This window comes from Sander lucioperca, chromosome 15, assembly GCF_008315115.2.
Source record: "Sander lucioperca isolate FBNREF2018 chromosome 15, SLUC_FBN_1.2, whole genome shotgun sequence".
Lineage (NCBI taxonomy): Eukaryota > Metazoa > Chordata > Actinopteri > Perciformes > Percidae > Sander > Sander lucioperca.
In genome coordinates, this window is record NC_050187.1 from 25,751,499 (window position 1) to 25,773,739 (window position 22,241).

At 41.0% G+C, this 22,241-nt stretch overlaps 2 protein-coding genes across 6 annotated transcripts in view; one reads left to right on the forward strand and one right to left on the reverse strand.

The window, feature by feature from the left end:
* Positions 1 to 5,830, forward strand: part of akt3a (v-akt murine thymoma viral oncogene homolog 3a) — a 68,558-nt gene extending 62,728 nt beyond the window's left edge. For all 3 annotated transcript variants that reach the window (XM_031308685.2, XM_031308676.2, XM_031308667.2), the window contains 3 exons: positions 25 to 112; positions 3,973 to 4,075; positions 4,805 to 5,830. In XM_031308685.2, the coding sequence (XP_031164545.1) occupies positions 25 to 112; positions 3,973 to 4,075; positions 4,805 to 4,890 (277 nt within the window). In that variant the 3' untranslated portion in view covers positions 4,891 to 5,830. The remainder of the gene's footprint in view (positions 1 to 24; positions 113 to 3,972; positions 4,076 to 4,804) is intronic.
* sdccag8 (SHH signaling and ciliogenesis regulator sdccag8) overlaps positions 1 to 22,241 on the reverse strand; it is a 64,703-nt gene that overhangs the window by 8,530 nt on the left and 33,932 nt on the right. Inside the window, exons 17-18 of one of the 3 annotated variants that reach the window (XR_004106599.2) lie at positions 10,449 to 10,575; positions 9,885 to 10,164 (exon numbers count right to left, since the gene is read on the reverse strand). Coding sequence is in view for 2 of the 3 variants with exons in the window: in XM_031308636.2 (XP_031164496.1) it covers positions 20,747 to 21,095 (349 nt within the window). In the remaining variant the exon portion in view is untranslated. Of the gene's footprint in view, positions 1 to 9,194; positions 10,165 to 10,448; positions 10,576 to 19,019; positions 21,096 to 22,241 lie in introns of those variants that run through there. The other 2 variants (XM_031308643.2, XM_031308636.2) reach the window with 2 other exon arrangements.

The following is a 22,241-nucleotide window of genomic DNA, read 5'->3' on the forward strand; positions in this document are numbered from 1 at the left end:
TAACATTCCTCTCCTGTCCTGTAGGCTTGGTGGAGGACCAGATGACGCTAAAGAAATAATGAGACACAGTTTCTTCTCTGGCGTTGACTGGCAGGATGTCTATGATAAAAAGGTATGAAGCAAAATCATGGTAAAACTGAGTTTGCCCTCTGTACTGTGCCAGTGTTTCATAATGTCTAATAAAGCATAATAGGGAATCGTGGAAAATAACTTGCCTTAAAGATATGTACTTAAGTTATTTAAATCCCTGCCTTTTCAAAACAATTGTGTATTGTTAATAATTGTGTGATGAATTTTATCAGGAGGGTCAGGGTTAACTTGTGTAACACATGTAAGCATATACACATATCACACAGACAGACAGACAGGCAGCCGTATAAAGCACAAAGCATAATGGAGATGTGTGACCTTGTATCCTGGAGGTCTATCATGTGTTTACTTGTATAACACTACCTAGTAAGAACCAGGTCCTGTGTGGCAACACCTATCATAACGCGTTAGACAGGTGCTGAGCTTCCTCCCTTCACTTTTGTCTCTTTATTCCTCTCTTGATCTCTCTACCACCTCTCCTGTTTTTCACTTCCTCCTCTCCACTCTCCCTTCTTTTCCTCCTTTCCTTTACCCTATCCTCTCTCCTCCCTGCTTTCCTTTCCTTTTGGTAAAACAACACAAAAGTTTCAAGTATAAATGCAGAGAGACAACACATAGTCTAATCACACAAACACATATGACATTTTTGAAATATTGAGATGATGCAAGGCTACCTTGATGCTACTGAAGTGTGAGAGCTGACTCAAAGCTTTCCATTTACAAAGGAGACCCGGAAACTGAGATAACTGATATTTTAAGTGTTGGTGACTCCATCAACAGATTTCTAAAGCTTCCTGGTGCGTTTACATTCTGTCTCTCAGGAGGCGAGACAGCTAATTTTATTTAACTAATTCTCCTCAACATACACCCCTCTTTTCATACTGTTATTGTGCATGCTAGCACTAATGACATCATGTCGCTAACCTCCACAGTTAAGAAGCCTGAGGAGGAGGTATGTCCTGTCCTGTTCGACTCCTACTACGACCAAGAGCTCTGAACATTTTAGCTGGCCTTGCAGTAATACACCAAAAATGATTTTAGCTGTTCCCCAGTCTTGCTTGGCTGTTTCTCCACTTTTGAGAGTCTTTGTTTTATTTAACAAAAATCACATATCCATATCCTCTTCCTGCTTGTTTACTTCAGATTTTTTCAAACTTTTAGATTATTTTACTTTGACCCAGTATGTGAAGCAGCCCAGCCATGACAAAGGGCACACTCTTGACCTTGTGCTCTCCCATGGTTTCTGTGTGGATGATGTGAACTTGGTTTATTTTGCCATGTCTGACCACAACGCAGTGTGCTTCCAGGTTCCACTCCTCTCTCCTGACCCCAAACCTCCGACACTGATTCGCCCCCGCCCCCTGAATTCACTCTATTTTTCTTGCTTTTGCCAAGCTTTTACTGCCTCACACATATCTTTAATACCAGTAAACAACATGGCCTCACCATAGAGGAGAGGAGCTTGTCACTCTTGTACAAACATTCTAGACTCTGTAGCTCCAGTCAAATACAAAATGCTGAAAACTTCTTTTCTGCCATGGTTAAATGAAGAATTGAGGAGGAAGCGAAAGTGGAAAAAATAAAAACAGTGTCTCCCTTGCTTCTCTAAAAAATCTAATGTAAACTTAACAGTGTGCAATCAAGGAAGCAAGGGACACCTATTTTTCTGAGCCAATTGCTAAACAGGGTCACAATCCTAGAATCCTTTTTAAAACTATAAATTCTGTAATTGGTCCCCCACCTAGCCTAGCCTGGCTCCGCCCTCCTACGTACTTCACCTCAATTTTCCTTCACTACTCCGTCTGGGTTTGCGGTATATTCTTGGGTTTTCTCCGGTCAAATATTTGGCGGTCCAATCAGTAAACAGAGGGAGTGGCTGAGAACGATGACGTTGAGGACGTGCACTAGAAAGATGCGAGCGAAGCCATTCGGTCCGTTGTGGCAACGCTGCCGAATATCCAGAAGTTAACGCCCGAGCAAGAACAAGCTTTGCTGAGTTTTGTTGGTGGCCATGATGGTGTGGCCCTCCTCCCCACGGGGTTCGGGAAAAGTTTGATTTTCCAGCTCGCTCCGTTAGTGGTGAAGGAGTTGGCTAAGGCTAACGCTAGCGATGCTAATGCTAAATATAAGCCGATAGTTGTCGGTCTCCCCTCTTGTTGCACATGCGCATGACATATGTCACGACCAAATGTTAACGATTGGTTATGGCAGATCCAGAATGGCTCTGGGCAGATCCAATAGTTTTAAACTTCAACAGAGTACCCGGCTTCAAGGAAGTTAACACTTGTCAATGGAGAGAGGCCAGACTCTCTGTACAAATGAAATGTACGAGAGTCTGGTAGGATCAGGCTACACCTAGCCAGCCAGTAGAATCCAACCCTGAGAGATGCAAAACATTTCGTAATCATTTAAACAATAGAATAGTGGAGATTCGGCAGCACTTTAACACGCAGCTCAGCCTTTGACACAGTGGACCATGATGTCTTGATCAGCCGCCTGGAAAAAAACAGGTGGGCATCACTGATGTAGTGCTGGATTGGTTCATCTCCAATCTATTGAAAACACCTCTTCCTTTTGTGCTCCTCTTTTCCTTGGAGTCCCCCAAGGTTCTATTCTGGGTCCCTTTTTATCAACCATATACATGCTACCCCTGGGGCAAATCATGCGTGGACATGACATTGACTTCCACTGCTACGCAGATGACTCGCAGCTTTATGTCCCTTTAAAGCCTGGTACCACTGATGTACCCTGTATTATGTCCTGCCTCGCAGAAATTAAAAATCGGATGCTACAAAAATTTCCTGCAGCTGAATGATTCCAAATCAGATATAGTCATAATTACCCCCTGTAGCCCCAGCACTAGCAGCATTCATAATCTGTCCTCTAGTCTGGGTGCCTTTTCTAAGAAACATTCAAAAAGAGGCCACCTTGGTGTTATTTTTGATTCTGAATTGTCTTTTGATACTCAGGTGACTAAAGTGGTGCAGTCCTGCTATGCCCAATTGAGACTTCTAGCCACGATCAGATCATTGCTTTCATCTGCAGACTTAAAAAAAGCTCATCCATGCTTTTATCTCCTCCACACTTGATTATTGCAACGCACTTTATTTTGCTATCAGCAGGCAAAACATCCAAAGAATGCAGTTGATAAAAAGCGCTGCTGCCAGGCTTTTAACTCGCACTAAGAGAAGTAACCACATCACACAAATCCTTTCTGCCCTTCACTGGTTACCTGTGAGTTTTAGAATTGATTCTAAGATTTTACTGCTTGTTTTTAAAGTCTTGAATGGTTTGACTCCCTCTAATATATGTGATCTGCTAATTCCCCATGAGCCTTATCGCTGCTTGAGATACTCTGGCTGGGCCCTACTAATGGTTCCAAGATCTCAACCTGTTGTCCGTGCCCCTCAGCTGTTGAACTCCCTGCCTTACGATCTCAGGCTGGCAAACTCAGAATCTTCCTTAAAAATCTTTTTAAGACTCACTTTTATCTTATGGCTTTTTCTTGAACGATGGTATTTGTTGTAACAATTTATATTATTGTTGTATCTTAAGTTCTGGATCTTATTTACCTCTATCTTTTATTGTAAATCCCCTTGTAAAAAGGTGCTATATAAATAAAGTTATTATATTATTATAATTCAGACAGTCAGTGCAGAAATTGACAGGAAATGTGGAGAGAAAGAGAGGGGTATATCAAACTGTGAATGTTGCAGTTATGTGGTATGCTCCTTAACCATTTGTCCACTGGGGCGCTCCAATTGTAGGATGTTTTTTGACATCCCAAGTTTGGTGTCCTTCAAGCAGATTCTCTGTAGTTCAGAAGAGTTCTTGTACAATCAAATCTTTCCTCTTTGTGTCCTCCTCACGTCTTTGCCCCAGATGGTCCCTCCCTTCAAGCCTCAGGTGACGTCGGAGACAGACACCAGATACTTTGACGAGGAGTTCACAGCCCAGACCATCACAATCACTCCACCAGAGAAATGTGAGTCTCTTCTGTCTGTCTCTCTCTCTCTCTTTCTAACACATATACGTACAAACATATGCCCACATTAAAACTTGACGAACTATCACTTTCATTCTTTACCTAGCTGAAGATATTCTGAAGATATGAAGATATGTTCTGATTACAAATTGGAATAAATTGTTAAGCTCCACAGTCAGTCGATTGCATTAGCACCTGATAGTGATCAAATTCAGTTTTTTTACTCACTTTGATTACTTTAATAATTGCAGTTTAAACAATTTATCAGTGTTTGCGCTATTTCTTCAGGTGAGACATTTCAACTTGAATTAACAGGAGTAACACACCTAAAATATGCCATTGTCTGTTTATTCAAGTGTTTCTGGAATAGTCCTCAGGCCACATGCAGCTCTTCACAGGCTTTTGAAATAAAGATGCTGGTTTCAAAATGTTCAGCACTGAATTATGAATGAGTGGAACCGATGTGCTAATATGAGGTTCCACCTGTTTTGTAGGTCGCACGTTGGTTAGTTAGCAAGAGATTTGCACATCAAAGACACACTTGTTAATTGAATCTTGGTCTGTTTAAATCTACAGTACAACAATGTAGCACAAACACAATGTTTTGTAATGTTTGAATGTTTTGAAATTTTATACATTTCCTATTTGATTATATGTATTTGTATTAACTGAAGATGTACTTTAAATTGTAATGAATCATTAAATACCTCTGAATCCACGTTTCTTTAGTTGACGAGGACGGGATGGACTGTCTGGACAACGAGAGAAGACCGCACTTCCCACAGTTCTCCTACTCTGCCAGTGGGCGGGAATGAACTGTTAATCACGGTGACATAATTTCAGCTGGTCTCTGAGGTCATCAGTGTGGGACAAAAGACCCACAACTTTGGACTGACCCAGAAAGACTGAAGGATTTTGCCCTTCTCCTTCTCCTCTCTTTTTCATCTCTGCAGTCTGCTTCTCTATTTTTTTTTATTTTTGTGAATTCCGTTTTAGAGAGAACTTCCAGTCAAAATTACTTTCTAATCCTGCACTGCAACCCTAGGTGATCCGAACTGTGATGTGATCAGTTACTATGTAATGTCCCTTTAATGACAGGAGCATCACCGGTGCCCTGCTGTGCTTTGACATGTGTCGGTCCTGCCAAACTCTAAAAGAACAAATACTTCTGATGAAGTTAGACAACAGCTGATGCATTTTTAAGGAGACATATGTATGGCTTCTTATCTGTAAGATGAAGATATAGCATTTTAAGTAATTCAAACCTAAACTGCCATTACCGGTTCGATCTCAGGCTTTTGCAAACACAGATACTCTCAGACTCAGAGTCACTCGGGTCTGATTTCAAATCCTCACCTAAATAATTCTGGGATTGATTGAGGCTGCCTGGCATTGAAGGAGCAGTTGTCATCAGCGAGCAGAGTCCTACAGCTTATGTTGTCGAGCAGGATTTGACTCAGGTTTGGCTCAGTGCAATTCATTATTGTTGTTGCTGCTATTTCAACTACTACCACAACTACTACAGGTTCTACTACTCTTACTACTACTATACTGCTACTACTAAAACCCGGTGCTACACTACTAGCTTAATGCTGCAGATCATTTAACAGGCGCCAGCAACACATCACTCAAATCATTACCATCTATGCTTGTACAGCTGCAGAACAGATGTTGCTAGTACTTCTAATGTAAAGCTATTGCACATCAACTCAGTAGATTAAGACGATGAAAGGATGTTGTGTGTGTGTGTGTGTGTGTGTGTGTGTGTGTGTGTGTGTGTGTGTGTGTGTGTGGTTGGGGTGAGGTACCATTATGGGTTTGTGTTTAAGAACGCACTTCAAAGCACAGCAGTTCAGAAGGATGAAGCTCCCAAACCATGAGCTTTACTACGTTACCCACAATGCAGTGCAAGGTGGTTGATATATCCATCACTGTGGAGGTGAAAACGAGAGGAAAACAGTTGGTTTGAATGTTTCCCCACGTTTTTATTTATTTATATACTCTCTAAGTTTAATTCTCTTCCCCAAAAGGGAAAACAAAAGCGAAACTGTTTTTTGTGTCGATGATGAAGCTTTACTGTGACACGTTGTCGCCACGGCTTTGGGAACCACACGGCTGTACCTCTCTGTCTGTGCAGGAAAGAGAAACTGCAGCAGGAGCAGGTTCCCCACAGAGTGAAAAGAGAAGTCCAAGATGGCAGGTTGGGCATTGTTGATGAGGAGGGAGAGTACAGGTGAAAAGTTCCAAGAATGATGAAATATTTATAATGTTATAATTTATGATGTAATGATGAGTGAGGTAACAGCTGATTTCCTGTTTCCAGGGAGGTTCTTATGAAGGATTGTTTTTAAAAGACCTTATGGTCTGTGAGGAGGTACGCATCAACAGTTATGGGTTTACACCAATCATAGCAATGACTATAATATATATATGTTCTATTTATTGTTCTACGCATCGGTTTTATATTTAACTTTTCTATTGTTATTACATGATTCTAGGGAAAAAAAATATTTCTTAGGGCTGAGAGGAAAAAAATGGCACCTCAAGAAACAAAAATGGCTGAAGAATGTAGGAGGGAAAGCAGATAGCCTTCCTGCTCCATTGTTTATTTTAATGTTTTTTGTGTTGTTTTGTGACCAAAATGTGACAGCTGAAAGGTGACAGGACACATTAAAGACAGATAGTTTACTTTTGAGCTTGAAAAAGGTAAAAAACAAACAGAAATGTATTAATTGAATCACCTTTTCTTCTTCTACTTTATCCTTCAGGTGTTTACTATGAGGGCTCATCTGACATAGTTATTGACAAAAATGCTTCCCATATTTAATCTGACCACAGGTGTGTGTTGGTGAAGGCTGAGAGACAGAACATTCAGAGAGAAAGAAAAAGTGAAAGTTGAGCAGAAAGAAAACAAGTGCAGCAAAGAAGTCTGAATGTAAAGCGGTAAGGATGAAAAAGATTCAATGCTGAACTGTAAGTGGTACTTTTTATGTGTCGAGAAAGGGTAGAGGAGAAGTAGGAATGATAGTGTTTGGATATGAAATGTGAGTTTGTAAGGTCAATCAGTTCTTTGGAGATGAGAAAGAGCAATATTCTACCTTTTATTTTAAGATTTTACCTGTCATTAATGTGTGCTGTCACTTCTCGGGTCTGGACTTTGTTTGTTTGTGTCGTCATGTCTTCCAGTCTGACCAACAAGATTTAAAATCCCCTCAATTTCTCTGTCTTCAAACGCCAGTAAGCCTTATGGTTTAGCTCAGAATAAGTCAAAAACGTTGACATCCTGCACTTCAGAGTAAAAATCCTCACATAAAATCACCATATGTGAGGAAATATATTTTTTAAAATTTGAAATGTCAACTGCATCTTTAAAAAAAAAACATGGTATTATGTGGAAGACGTCACCTTCAACATTTGGATAACACATATTTAAAGAGAGCACCAGGGGATGTGCTCTCATTAGGCATAGAAAATTGTATTCCAATATTTATTTGAATGTTTTTATTATCATTGAGAATAACTTGAATTTCTTTTCTATTTAATTTATTTGATGTCATTTTGTTTTGGAGATTAGCAGTAAGGAGGTGTAGTTGTGTTTCACTCTGCAGTTTAAGTCTTCAGAGATTTTGTTCTAAAAAATAAATGCCTCCTTTTTTTCTTTACAGATATGTCTTATACGACACATTACCTGTTTTTCCGCTGCTCTTAAAAGTCCATATGCTTTACTCTTGCACATCCATTAAATTGCTATTAGCTGGCAAAGGCGCTTGATGGCAGAAAGTAGAAAAGGATGGCGCTGGCCTGCATGCTGTAGTCCTCTGTCCGCACTACCAGTCCTGAGTCAAAGTGGCACTCTGAACTCTTATGAAAAATACTTCCCTGTGATCGATTGAGCCTGTCTGGCACAGCTGAAGCAGCCGAATAGTTCAAAATGAGTACAATTTCCACCCAGCTGGCACCCTCCACAGGCTCAAGCAAACACTCCCAAGAATTTGGAAGGATTTCAGTTTTGATTTGACCCAGGTCTGCGAGCGACTGAGGAGTTCTAGCTGTATGTGCACGCTTACCGCCAAATTCATTAGAAACCAGAGTTCATAAAATACCGCTTTGTAGCTTTGGCCACAGCACTTTCACATCCTTCACATTTAATATGATTTAGAGGAATCTGATTCAGCCCTGCTTTAAAGGAAGTGTGTATATATATTTATTTTTTTTGCTTTATGTTTTTAAGAAAATTAGGATTTTTAAAGCACATCTCCCCTCCACATGCAACCGATAGATTTGATGTTGCTTTTGATGTCTAAAGATGGCAGGACCTTGTTCATTGTGTCCCACATGCCAGAAACAAGTCAATGCTGCCACTGCAGAATTACGCTCAGCGGAAATGTTCAGTAAGTTGTCAGTCTTCATAAACTAAAAATGTTTGGAAAAATCCACTGATGTCACTGACTCCTTCTCCTCTTCTTTTTTCAAAAGTTTTCCCTCCGTAGAGCCTTTAACTCTCCTCATTTAATGCTCTACATATATCCATGTTCATTTAGTGGCAGCAGCCATTCCAGATGCTGATTCTAAGGTCAGAGATCATATAAAAACACCTTTTCCTCCAACTACTCTAAGTGGAGAAGGTGGAGATTAGATTTCCTCTTCATCAATGTGTGTTTTCCCCTAAAGACTATGAGTCAGTTGTGGGCATGTCAGTAACTTCTTAAACTGGATGCTTAAATCCTCCTCACAGCTTTACTGGTGCCCTCGACTGGTGTGAATCGACAGTACATGAGGTATCTGACGCTGCACTGACAGTGTTCACTCTTAAAGCTGCTGCTGTTTGTACTGTACATCTATCACACAACAGATCGGACTCCAATAGTATTTTAATATGTAAAGTCCTTTCAAAGACCTCAGCTGCTCTGTGTTGATCTCGTCCGTTGTTAATGAACCGACGGCGTCAGCCAAAAACCACAAACTGCACTCAGCCCGGCGTTTAATGCAGATAATCAGTAAATGGCTCCAGTGTTTGGAAGGATTTCTTAAAGTATTTGACCTCGTGTCTGCGACAGAATTCCTCCCCTCTCTTCTTTCTTCAGTACTAGTCTACTATCATCATGATTATTAACATGAACAAGCATGAGATGCTTTTATTTATAAACAGCAAACAAAAAAAAAACGGGCAAACGTGTACAAATATTTCAAGGTGTAATTGAGTTTTAATTTCATGTCCATCTACTGTAGCTTTACAGCTGTGTGAGACATACGTGGACAGCTGCCAGGTGTTCTCAGAGTGGGCCATGTTTCCCTGAAGCACTAATACTGAAGTCAGCTCTGCTCTCTGACATGTCAGCGGAGCAGAGGTGATGTTGATTCTGAGACAGTGTCAGGAAACACAGCAGATCGATCAAACAGCCTTTTTCTGTCCCTCAAGCTGTCAGGATGCAGTGCTGCTGGCCGGTAAGGCCGCGAGGATGTGAAAACAACATATTACCATCAACATGAAGCTGTTTTTTACACTGTACATCCTTAGTATTTTTACACATAAAATGTATATGATAGGGATGCACATTATTTTCCTTCTTACGGACAGCTTCAATAAAGAACTATGTCAATCTGCTGCGGTGGTGTCGACTTCTTATTTGATTTGTCGCTGGAAATACTATTCATCTTCTGAACTTTCACCTCAGTTAAAATGTTAAAAATGAAAAAAAAAAGATAATTTAGCGCATCCCTAAAGCTCAGCGATTTTGTTTATTAAATCTGTAAAAAAAAAAAAAAAAAAAAAAAATGAATAAGGTTTAAAAAAAACAACCAACACAACATCCTAGTACCTCTAACAGTTTTACATATCACAGTAACAGTGTATTGCAGAATATAAAATGGAAACCTGATTTTCAGTTCTGATAAAACATTTGTGAACATTAAGTGTATACAGTGTACCTTAATACAAAAAGGATGAGGAAGGAGGAACACGCCTGCCTGGGTAAAAACAACAACTTAAATAACAGTTTGATATGTTCTTGTCAACAGGAAATTTCTGACTTCAGCTCCAGGTCCAAACAGGAAGGACAGACTCATGTGGACAGAGTATTGACTCGTCTCTAGAAAGACACAAACACACACACACACACACAACATTCAATGAAACACATACAGTAATCTCTCTGATAAAGACAGAAGAAGAACAGAATATAGACAACATGTTTTTCAGAACTAGACAGAAGCATTATTCATGACCGGACAAACGTCTTCTTACTGATTTTATTTTAGTAAACTGACAACTATAACGTGCACCTGGAGAGAAAAGGCACCATCACAATCATTAAATTAATTTAGAAACAAAACAGTCACACACTGCTCTGTGTGTGTGTGTGTGTGTTTTTACCTCTATGTGTAGGCTCTGCATCTCCTCGGTGAGTGTGTTTCTCTCCTGCATCAGCTGGTTCTGTTTGGCCAGCAGCTCACACACCTGCTGGGCGCTGCTCTGACAGTGACGGTCCAACTGTTGCAGCCTGCAACACACATGCGCGCGCGCACACACACACACACACACACACACACACTATTGACTGAAACTGTAAGAGCAACGTACCCTCCTGGCTGATAAAAAAAACAAATCTTGTAAATATTGAAAGAGAGCTGGATCCACAAAGAGCTTTTTAAATATCCCTGGACTCTTTAATCAACATGATTAAATTAATCACATGAATGTGACAGCGGTGAACATTGCATAATTAGAGTGCTGACAAAGAGGTGATTCAGGATCTGAAAAATAGTGATGAACTAAACGAAATTGGACAATATTGACCCTAATGAATAGTTTGGATTAGGGATGCAGTTAACAATTACTTACATTATCGATTAATTGTGAATAGTAAAAAATGTCAGGTGATATTCAGTTTACTCTAAGTATGAGAAAGAAAAAGGATCAAATCATCACATTTGAGAAGCTCAAACCAGCTAATGTTTGGCATTTCTCTAAAGAAAAGTGTTTCAAATGATTATTCGGTTATGAAAATAGTTGCTGATTCATTTTCTTCAGATTGGATATCAGCCAGATGTGACTGATCCACATACTGTTTCTTAGAGACTGTCATGAGGAAATGTTAACAATACAGTTAACATTTGCGCAAAAAGACAGTTGCTGTATGAACATCTCTACTACGGTATATTATCTTCTGTATACGTTTTGACAAAGAATGGGTAGATGGAATAATTCAACTTTATAAAAAGAACTGCATTGAATACATTTTTTTCAGTTTTAAATCAGTTATGGGGGGGAGAAAAAAGTGAGGTTGGTGTTTCTCTACTGAAAAGCATTTGTGAACAAATTTGTCACTGGCCTCAGATATTTGGTTGGATTTTTGGAAAAATACTGATTGCCCCACAACCACCAACACAATCATAGGGGGCAGTTCCACAATAATACTATATATATTTATACACCAAAAGGGAAAGAATAAATACTTCATAAACTGAAATTAGTACATTTTTTACAGGATGTAGAACTTTTTGTTTGTCACTAGAACTGTGGTGCCACTTTCATGTTTCAACTGACTAACACCAAACTCAAAATTCAAGCGATTTTAGTGCACATCAGCAGTGGTGTTGGAAGTACCCAGTGTGTCTGGACACTAGATCAAATGGCTCAATATTACATGATATCATCATGTTGTCTCTGTAAAATAGCAGGTTACCATTCTGGTGAGAAAGTTGTGTTGTGCGTGCAGTCATGAAGCAAAGTGTTGATCACTACTGGGACATCCCAATTAGTGTGTCCCCTTTGACACAGCCACTCCTGCAGACAATGAACTCTTTCACTGCACAGTGGGAGTAGACTGTGTGTGTGTGTGTGTGTGTGTGTGTGTGTGTGTGTGTGTGTGTGTGTTGGGAGGTGGTGTTTTCCAGCTGGAGTTTAGGGGTAAGGGTGTATGAATAGTGAGTGTGTTGACTGTCTTTGGGGGTGGAGGTGGAATGTCTGTTAAGATATTTCCCACCAGCAGCCCATTATTTAATCCATCCATCCATTCATTCATTCAGTCAGTCACCCTTCCTCCAGCGCAGTGGTAAACTCATACTCATACACACACACACACACACACACACAGATTTGTGGCACTATCTTTGTGGGGACCAGTCATTGACATAATGCATTCCCTAGCCCCTTACCCTAACCTTAACCATCGCAACTAAATGCCTAACCTTAACCCTTACCCTCACCCTCACCATAACCTAATTATAACCTTAATCCTACAACCAAGTCTTAATCCTCAAACAGCCCTTTAAACTTGTGGGGTCCAGAATTTTGGCCCCACAAAGCTGTCGGGACCCTACAAGTATACTGGACTCCCGGTTTTTGGACCCGACGAATATAGTTAAATAAGCCCACACACACACACACACACACACACACAACACACACACAACACACACACACACACACACACACACAACACACACACACACACACACACACACACACACAGGAAACTAGATAAAGTAGCTCAACCTCACCGGCTATAACAGTAAAATTCCTTTTACACATTGATGCATCAGTATTAACAACGTCACATAAGATTATACAGTACATCATTTACAGCTGCCGTTTCTCGAGTATGACTACTTTTACATTTAAGAACTTAAAACACATTCTGATAATACTTCTGTACTTTTACTTCAGTAGGATTAAATGCAGGACTTGTACTTGTAATGGAGTATTTTGCATTGTGACATTAGAACTTTTACTTGAGTAAAGGATTTGAATAATAGAAGTCTGAGGAGTCAACAATAGAAGACTGAGGAGTAGTGAGATGATAACTAAAGTTAAGAACAAGTCTTTATTTTTATGAACTACAGAAGAGTTTGACCTCTTTAGGCCTCAAAGGACCAACCAAACAAAACATTCTTAGAAGAAAACAATGCTCAGAGTTTGTATGCAGTCTGTGGGGAAGAATTGCAAGTTGAGTTCTTTAGATATAAAATATCACAAGCCAAAAAGCTTTGAAAACCACTGCACTGTGTCTTGACATGATGGTACTCATCTTTAACTTTATCCGTCACTGTTAAAACAGGTTTAGAAGATGACAAGTAAGCCAGGAATGATGCGTGTAATAAAGAAGAGAAGAGGAGGATGAAGAGAGTTGTGTCTCGGGGCAGAGACAGACAGAGAGAGGTAGCTGGGGGGGAGACAGATGCCCCTGCCCTGCTGGTCATGTTGGCAGTGGCAGGGCTGCCTGTGTGTGACAGACGGGGGAGGCGAACATCCCAACTCTCCTCCACAATCTGCTCGCTGCTCTCCCCCCACATTGTCCTCACTTTGCCCTGCTCGGTCTCCTTTTCCACCACAGGGTTTAATCCTGCTCCTGACTGTCCCTCTTTGTGAGGAACCCTCCATCATCTATCAACTTTTTCAGCCTCCTTTTACATCACCATTAGTCCTCAGCAGCTATAACCTGCCCTCCTTCTTTCCCTTTCCTTCTCCTCCATCCCAACCGAAGGCCTGCTGAGCGCTTAATCTCAGACCTGGAGGCTCTGTCCAGTCCTGGAGGCTGAGGGCAATGACTCCCCTCCCTGCCTGGTGTTCCTACAGCCGGCTGCCAAGCTGTCCTGACCAGCCACCCCCTCTCTCTCCCTCCTCCCACTCTCCCTCCTACGCCGTCACGCAGCACGACACAGCAGGGCATCGCCACGTCACACAGTAACACACACAGAGCCCCGCTGTGGTGTGCCAAGGCACAAGATACAGACAGAACCGATGTGCCACACACAAAGTGCAGCAGATATCAGCCACACACACACACACACACACACACACACACACACACACACACACACACACACACACAGCAGAGGACCTAAAGGTCAGAAACAGAGCCTGTTGTTCTGAAGCTGTAAATGTTTGATGAGGAAAGCGTTGAGAACGTGTTGACTGAAGGCCTTTAGCTCCACACCACCAAACTAATCTGAGTCATGCTGAGAAAATGCCAATCCTTATCCAATCACAACCTCTGATCTTGGTACATGTAGATACAGCCGTCTCTTTTAGAGATTTTGTGCTAACGAGTGGCCAGTTTTGAAATCCACTCCAGGTTTGTAAAGCAGGTGACGTGTCAACAATCAATCGCCATCAATTGCCTCCACACGGCTCTTACAGGCCGTTCCCCAATACGTGACATACCTACGTTTTGCATGTGCCACCGGCCCGGCTATCAAAACAAAGAACAGAGAAGCTTGGATTACAGTACAACACGCACAGAGGGAGTGAGACTTCATTCTCTGCTCAGCCATTACTCCATTTTATCTTGACATAGCAAATATGTGTTTGCCGCAATATTAATGTTCTGAATGTCGAGTATAGCCCCTTTAATGAGCCTTTAATTACCTACATTTCAAGTAAAATTAAGTATGTAATGCGTAAGAAATGCGTTTAATTTAAAGAGGTGCTATGCAGTTTTGGCAATTTCTTCGCTGTTTTCTCGCTTTTTGCTCACAGGTTTCTCTATAGGGCTCCCCCTACAGCTTTGGAATAGATATTTGGCAACACTGTGTAAAAACTTGCTTGGTCAGTCTGCCGGTTCCTCTTTCTCTGTTCCTCCGACAATGCTTTCCTAGCTTTCTGCTTCTTTTTTGCTGGCTCAGCCATGACGATAGTGTGAAAAACTCCATCGCTACCTTGTTCTTGCTAGCTGGTTCCTGGATGGGAGCGTGTATGTGTGCAGTGCCTAAAGCAATTCATTACATCGCGAGACCTGACATCACGCGATACTTCGTGACACTGAGGATGGCGGCTCGCCGGCCAAAAGTTGCAAGGGTGGTTTTTCCTCTCAAAGGCGCTAGGGGGGAGCGAGACGACCACCATTCAACCCGAAAAAAAAGTCATATAACCATTCCAATGACTCCGAAGCTGTTCAGTTAAGGTAAATTAAGCTAAGAAAAACTGCATAGTTCCCCTTTAAAGGGGCACTCCAGTTAAAGACTAACTAACAAAATCAATGCAGCAGAGCATATCCTGACTGACTGTTTCCTATGTGTCAAGATTTAAAAAAATAAAATAAAATAATGCTATGTTTCCCATAATGTAAAGGCTTAGACTTTCCCTGCCTGGTAAACATCCACATGCCCACGTTTTTAATGCAGGCCTCTTGTTAACACTCTCCTAGTCCAGGTCTGAGTTTTTATTGGCAATACTGGTTTTCCATTTTAAGAGAGAAACTGAGGCACTATGCAGTAAAATATACAAAATACTATTATTTCAGAGAAATGGCACCAACTGGACAAACACTGCTGCAAAAAGCCAGCAGGCTTTTACACATAGTCTGACAGTAAGTGAGCTGAACATGCAGCCAGTGAATCAGTCGGTCAGGTCGTGAACTGAGATGTTTAAAGCAGCTGCAGGTTGTAAGCTGAAGGTTTATGTAATGCAGTAAGAAAAGCTTTAACCTTGGCACCAACAGAAACAACCACACACACTCAGTTTGTCTGGCCAGAGAGCCGCCAACCTCTGGCCTTCTTATACCACTCTCTCTCTCTCTAATCCACCCCTTGTCTCACCTTGTACACCCTGCCTTAGAGGGGGATGTGTGTACGAATGTGTGTGTGATTAAGGCAGCGCTCCTTCCAGCAGCTAAAGCAGCAAATCCAATAACTGGCCTGTATCGACTGGCACACTCATTAATTAGGGCTTAATACGGCTTAATGCTCGGGCACTGCCCTACACTAACCCACACCCACACACACACACAGCAGGCTGGCTTGCCTCTGCCTGGAACCGGTGAGGAAGGAAGGAAGCTTAGATGGATCCATGGATGGACTGATGGGCGAGACAGATAAATGGATGTTTAGGTGAAGAGGATCTGCAAGCGGTGAAAAGGGCTGACAGTTTGTGGTGTCGGGTGGAGGTGCGGGACGGTGTGGAGGAGGGACGGAGAAACAAAGCGGCTGAGGGCTCCAGCCATCGCCTCCCTGCCGCCTGCTGCTGGCGGGAGGGGTGGTGGTGGGGGTTAGAGAAGGAGAGCCTCCCCACTGACCTGGTGAAAGGACACCACCTGCTGGATCCCACGCTTTACTGACACACATGCACAACACCTGCACTGAAATAATTCCTCCATTATCCTACAAAAAATACCTGAAACAGCTTCCAGAGCAGCCGTGGTAGTAAGCATGTATTTTGCTCTTCAGCAGACATAATAAAAGCAAGTTTTGCTGAGAGGCAGTTTGCAGTAATTTCCCCAGACAGCTCGATAATCAAACTCTGCTCACAATCTGCATCTCGAACCGCCGCACTCTCTATTGACTGCTGCTACTAAGGAGATTAATTACAACACAGACACAGTTACCTCTCTGTGGTATACATCAGTCGTAGCCCACAGCTAGTGTCTAAACTCTGCTGTGTGTTTGTCTGTGTTTGCATATTTATTTACAGGTGGGAGCATATGTCCTAAAGGCATGGTCCAAAGGGAAAGTGCTAACGTCATGTTAGAGTAACGGAGAGACAGTAATAGAAAAAGAAGATCTGGAGGCAGCGTTCAGGTCTGTCGTTCAACAACCCCAAATGAATGTGTGCATTTGTTTTTTTTTATTTCTAAACAAATTAGCTAGTGGAGCGTGTCACTTGAAGAAAATATTTATTGGACAGTGCATACATTATCAAAACGACTTGAAAACAAGCCAAGTAAGCAAGTAAACTAACGTCTCACTGCATATTCTTTGTGTATCTCCAGAAATAACCACTCAGCATGGATTTCACTGAGAGACATTATAAGTTGAAGTATGGAAATTTTTTTCTTCTTCTGTTGCCTAAAAATAAAGAGAAGATCTGAGTGTGACGATGAATGTGGGCTATAATTAAAGAGCAAATTTCAACTGTTCTCCTGTATCTGAACACAATCACACACACACACACACACGTGTGTAAAAATTAGGAAAATGAAATAGGACTCTGCTACAACTCTAACCCTATAAGATAAGAAAATCTCAACCTCAACAAGCACTAACAATTGACTAACTGAACTTGCATGCACGTTGTTGTGTGTGTGTGTGTGTGTGTGTGTGTGTGTGTGTGTGTGTGTGTGTGTGTGTGTGTGTGTGTGTGTGCGTGTGTGTGTTTGTGTGTGGCAGGCAGGGGGCCTAGGGGGTGAAGAATGCAGGCAGACGGCCTTGGCTTGCCTGGTTACAACAACACCGCCAGGGGCATGAAGGCTGCAGCTGCCACACAAACACGCGCACACACACACACACACACACACACTCACAAATCCATATTTCGCCCAATCCCAGGCCCACCATCACCACCCCAACACCCTAGCGCTCTAGCTAAATCTTGGCTAGCACACAACTGCACTCAAGAATGTGTGTGCCTGTAGGCCATGCCCCTCTCCCATCCACCAACCTGTCATGCCAGTTGTTGCTCTTGCTAACACGCACATTTGACATGGGAACACGTTTGGTGACACTGTGTGTTTTGATCAGGATGAGATCCACGCATGTTGCCTCACCGTTATTTTATTCTTTGATTTTCTCGTGCTGTCGATTAATTACTGTTAACAGTGATTTCCAAAAATTTTACTAACTGGCCTCTATACTTTAACATGTCGGCATCATGCTTGAAAATTACCCTAAGCCATATTTCTGTAAGTCTTCCTTCGCAGCTCAAGGAGTTACACTAACAGATAAAACACACACAAGATCAGCATCTAAATGTCCGAATACACAGGTTAATACTAAATGAGTGCTGAACTCTAAAGACAGCACAGCTTTGTAATAAATTGCACATTTAGTTATAATTTCTAACGCACAAGATAAAAATCCATTGTATTTTGAGTATTTTTTTAAATAATGCGTTTACATTGAGATTTATTTTTTCTTATGACGTACAGTAGTAACTTAAGAAAGAAAGAAAATCCTCTTAAACATTTAATAGTCATTCACGGCAATTGCTTTTAGGATAAAAATCCAGTAAAACAACAATATCATGTGGGCAGATTATGAATCAAATCAGAGCCTTAACCTTAACATGCATTTTTATTTTACTGGAGAGGTTTGGTTCATATCTAATAAATGAGATAAATCAAATAAATGAATTAATGCAAAAAATAGACTGGTGCTTAGACGAATGTAGGGTTAATGAAGGGATCATCTGTGTGAGAACTTTTTTCCAACTCATGGCTGTTCCCCAGCAGTGCACAACACAGTAATGAGAAGGAAAAAGGGTTTTAGATGTTGTGATGCTTGTGTGCTCATCTGCAACAGTCCCGTTTGAACAGAGTCAACATTTACCTTTTCTATAACAGAGGTGTGTATGAAAGCCAAAACACTTGAACATACAGATGCACCCAGCAATCTTGTATTACAATATACAATTGCAGTTATTACCTATGAGTGAAGCTCACAGTGAAGCCTCTGAGTACATTTCGGAATTGTTGTGGCCATAATTGTAACTTAAAGTCTCTCAGGTCGGCTCCCTGAGCTCAGCTTAAAATGAATAAATGACACCTGGCTGTTTCTGCCCCTTAAATTTGAAATAATAACAACTTCTAAACATTTGATCTTTCAATTTAGCTGTCATTTAAAATAACAAACAAAATAACATCCCAATTCTCACTTCTATTCCTTCGCTTCTCTTAAATGATATTTTGTTTTTTATTGGTTATTTCTGTTTTTATCAATTATATTTTGATTTGTTTGTTGCTAACCTGCCCGTTTGACATTTGGTGCTAAATGCTTTTATTGTGAAGCATTTTCTGAAAAGTGCTATACAGTATAAATACATCTTACTTCGTTACTACCACTGATTAAAGTGAGTGAAGGTATTTTAATTTGTTTTGTAAGAAATCATTAGTGGAACACATCTTTAGCCATTTACTCCAAATCTCATGTTCTTTACATTACTGTTGCATTTTCCAATACTGTGGCATTTAACATTTTTTAATAGAAAATTTGAATTGAAATTCTACCTGCAGTGATTGCACATTGATTTTAATGGTATCATTTTAAACAATGTTAAATATTGTTACAGGATTAATTATAAAAAAGCTTAGAAACAAAACCCTGGTTCCGGGCCCTTACCTCTCAGTTATTTCATATTTGTTTCACAGCACAATATAATGTACACTATAATATAATGCAAAAAATAATGTGTGCTAATTCTGAGGTGCAAATTCAAAACATTAGGAAACATATTATATTGGCCTGTAAGGCTGTATATTATCATCCTCTCTTTTTATTATTTATTTGATATTATTACTTCTTGGTCACAATTATAACTACATTCAAACAGAAGTCAGAGACTGGCTTTGAACGATAGCGATACATGTAGATTTTCTGCTGCGTAAATAAAGAATATACACATTAAAAGGTGAGAGAAATAAAGAAATAAAAATTAAAGGTGTGAAAGCTGTTAAGGGGTGTACAACAATGTCAAAGTTGGTCTTTGAGCAGACAAGGCCCAGTGTTAATTTACTTTTTGTTAATGAATGTCAGTGTGGAGAAAGTTGAAGTTCAAACTGAAATCACAAGATTAAAAAATACAAAATAAAACATCCTTAGCAATGAGTTCTATTAAACCAGATTTGGAAAGTGTGTAAAAGGGACGTCAGAAAAATATGTTCATAGACTTTAAACAGCTGTGGATGAGCACAGAAGCTGTTTTTGCTTTCATTTCGTCACTGTATGAACAGAGGTTTGGGTGCTGTTGCAGGCTGTTATATCATCTATTCAATGTCATAGTGTTTGCTGCTGTGAGGCCTGCTGACTCTTTTTAAGTCGTGCGTTTGAGTGTTTGCTTTCCTGGCATTAAAGTGTTTCTGCTGTTGTTACTTTTAAAATTTTTCTAAAGAAGGGGCAGGTGTTTCTATACTAGCTTTCTAGCTGTAGTTTTATGAAGTAGTGCTAGCGAGTGTCACTGACTGGGGCTTGAGATGTGATGCTTTGCACAGTTAACGCTCCAGCTTGCAAGCCTCTGGCTACAGCCCGACATCTGAGCTGCAAATCTGTGTGTGTGTGTGTGTGTGTGTGTGTGTGTGTGTGTGTGTGTGTGTGTGTGTGTGTGTGTGTGTGTGTGTGTGTGTGTGTGTGTGTGTGTGTGTGTGTGTGTGTGTGTGTGTGTGTGTGATAGAGCTGTAAAGCCACCGTTTGACAATGCTCTTTCAGCAGGCCGCCCTGCGGTTGCTCCTGGCTACAGAAGCCAGCTGGGCAATGCAGAGATGGAAACGATGAGAAGGAGAGGAAGATGAAGGAGAAGGGAGAGCGACTGATCAGCGCCATCCAGAGGTAAGAACATGAGTGTGATACTAAACTGTTCCTCTGTCTTAATACAGTTAAGATTTCCCCACATTCTCACTCATTCAGTAGTTCAAATCCGAAACTTTTATATATTTTAAATATAGCAACTAAAGTTTAACTTAAAATTTCTTACAATTTTATTTTTTGTTTAACATCTTTATTTTTTGACAGAGTGCTCAGAAAATGTACAGTAGCAGCTAAAGAAAAACAGATACCTCTCTAACTGCCTAGATCATATCGTGCCTGAACCTCTTTTTCTGCCATTTCTGTAACACACTCAACTTTTCTTCCATGAAAAAAAACACAATTAGGTGAAGGGGCTGCTGTTTTGTGAAAAATGTAAAAGTCCAATTGCCTTCATCTCTGTTTTCTACACATCTCACTCTTTTATCATCCCTCTGTCTCTCAGATCACACACACAGTTGCAACACGCGCACACGCACACACGCAGATGAGACAAATGAAAGCTGTCCTGTTTCTTCTGCCCAGCCTCTGCCAACTTAATTTGCAAATGAAAAGTTTTTGCGAGGAGCATCCTTTTGCTTCTGGGGCATGGCAGCACACTGTGTGTTGGGGGGAGGGGGGTGAGGAGACGGTTTGACAGAGGGGGTGTGTGTATGTGTGTGTGTGGCAGGAGCCCAGATGAAGCAGCCCTCGCCCGGGGCTCGTTGTCCGCCTGCGGTAGCAGCAAGCCTGTTCCTTCTTCCCCGGCCCGCCGCGACCATTTGTTCCATTAACCGATCTCCTGGAGCCTCTGTTGCAAGCAAACACACACACACACACACACACACACACACACATCCACAGGCATACATACTTCAACAACTGCTTGCACAGCTCATACCACACATGGCCCTCCATCCTTCGCTCGCTCCCTCCCTCCCTCCCTCCTTCCTTCGTTCCATCCCTCCCTCCCTCCTCTGCTCTCCTCCAGACGCACGCACCATCTTTCTTCATGGAAGCCATATGGCCCAGTGAAGCCTGTGGATCTACAGGCACATCTGCGTATATGTTGCTCCTCTCCTTAAAGGGCTGTACAGTGAGCTGTGTGCTCACATAAACACAGTCCATGCACACACACACCCAGGTCTGACAAACACACTCTTCTGTCACTACAGTATGTGTGGTTAAGCAAACGTTGGTGTTATGTTGGTCTGCTGTGTGTGTGTCTGTGTATGTGACCTCAGTGTGTACATGCATAGTGATAATTGGTGAAACAGCCTGCGAACAGCTGTGGGGTGAGAAAAGGTTGCGTGGTGTTGCAGAAGGGAGGAGGAGAAAGAGGAGAGGAGTAAAGTTGGAGAATAAGAGAAGAGGAAAGGAAAGTCAAAAGAGATACGTGAGGTAAGAAGAGAAAGTTTAAAAGCTACCTCAGCAGGAAATATTTTATCTTATCTTTCATTTTAAATAATTATCATTAGACTGTTTCTTAGTTCTTACTAGATCCTATATGTTTCTCTATTCATTGATTGGCACTAAGTGTTTTGCATTTGTGATGTCAAATTACCTAAAGAAATCACATTTCTATTCAAATCCATTTGAAAAAAAAAAAAAAACAGATTGTTAGTCATGCTATTTAGATCTCTGTATTCACCTTTAATAAACTGTAAAATAACATGCATCCATCCCCTGGATTTCTTTTCTATTTTCATCTGTAATTTGGTTGGGTGTTGATTATATATATTCTGAGATGTCTCACAAACATACCTGCCCTCACTGAGAAACAGGCGATCATCATTTCAATCAAAGTTAAAAGAGATGTATTATTTTGTTTGTATTTCCTCAGAATAAGCACCAGGAAACTGCATACAGTAATACAACATAGTCAAATGTCACCAGTCACATAAAGAATCTGGAGAATAAAGATGTATATGGCTTGAAAAGTTAAGACAAATAAAAA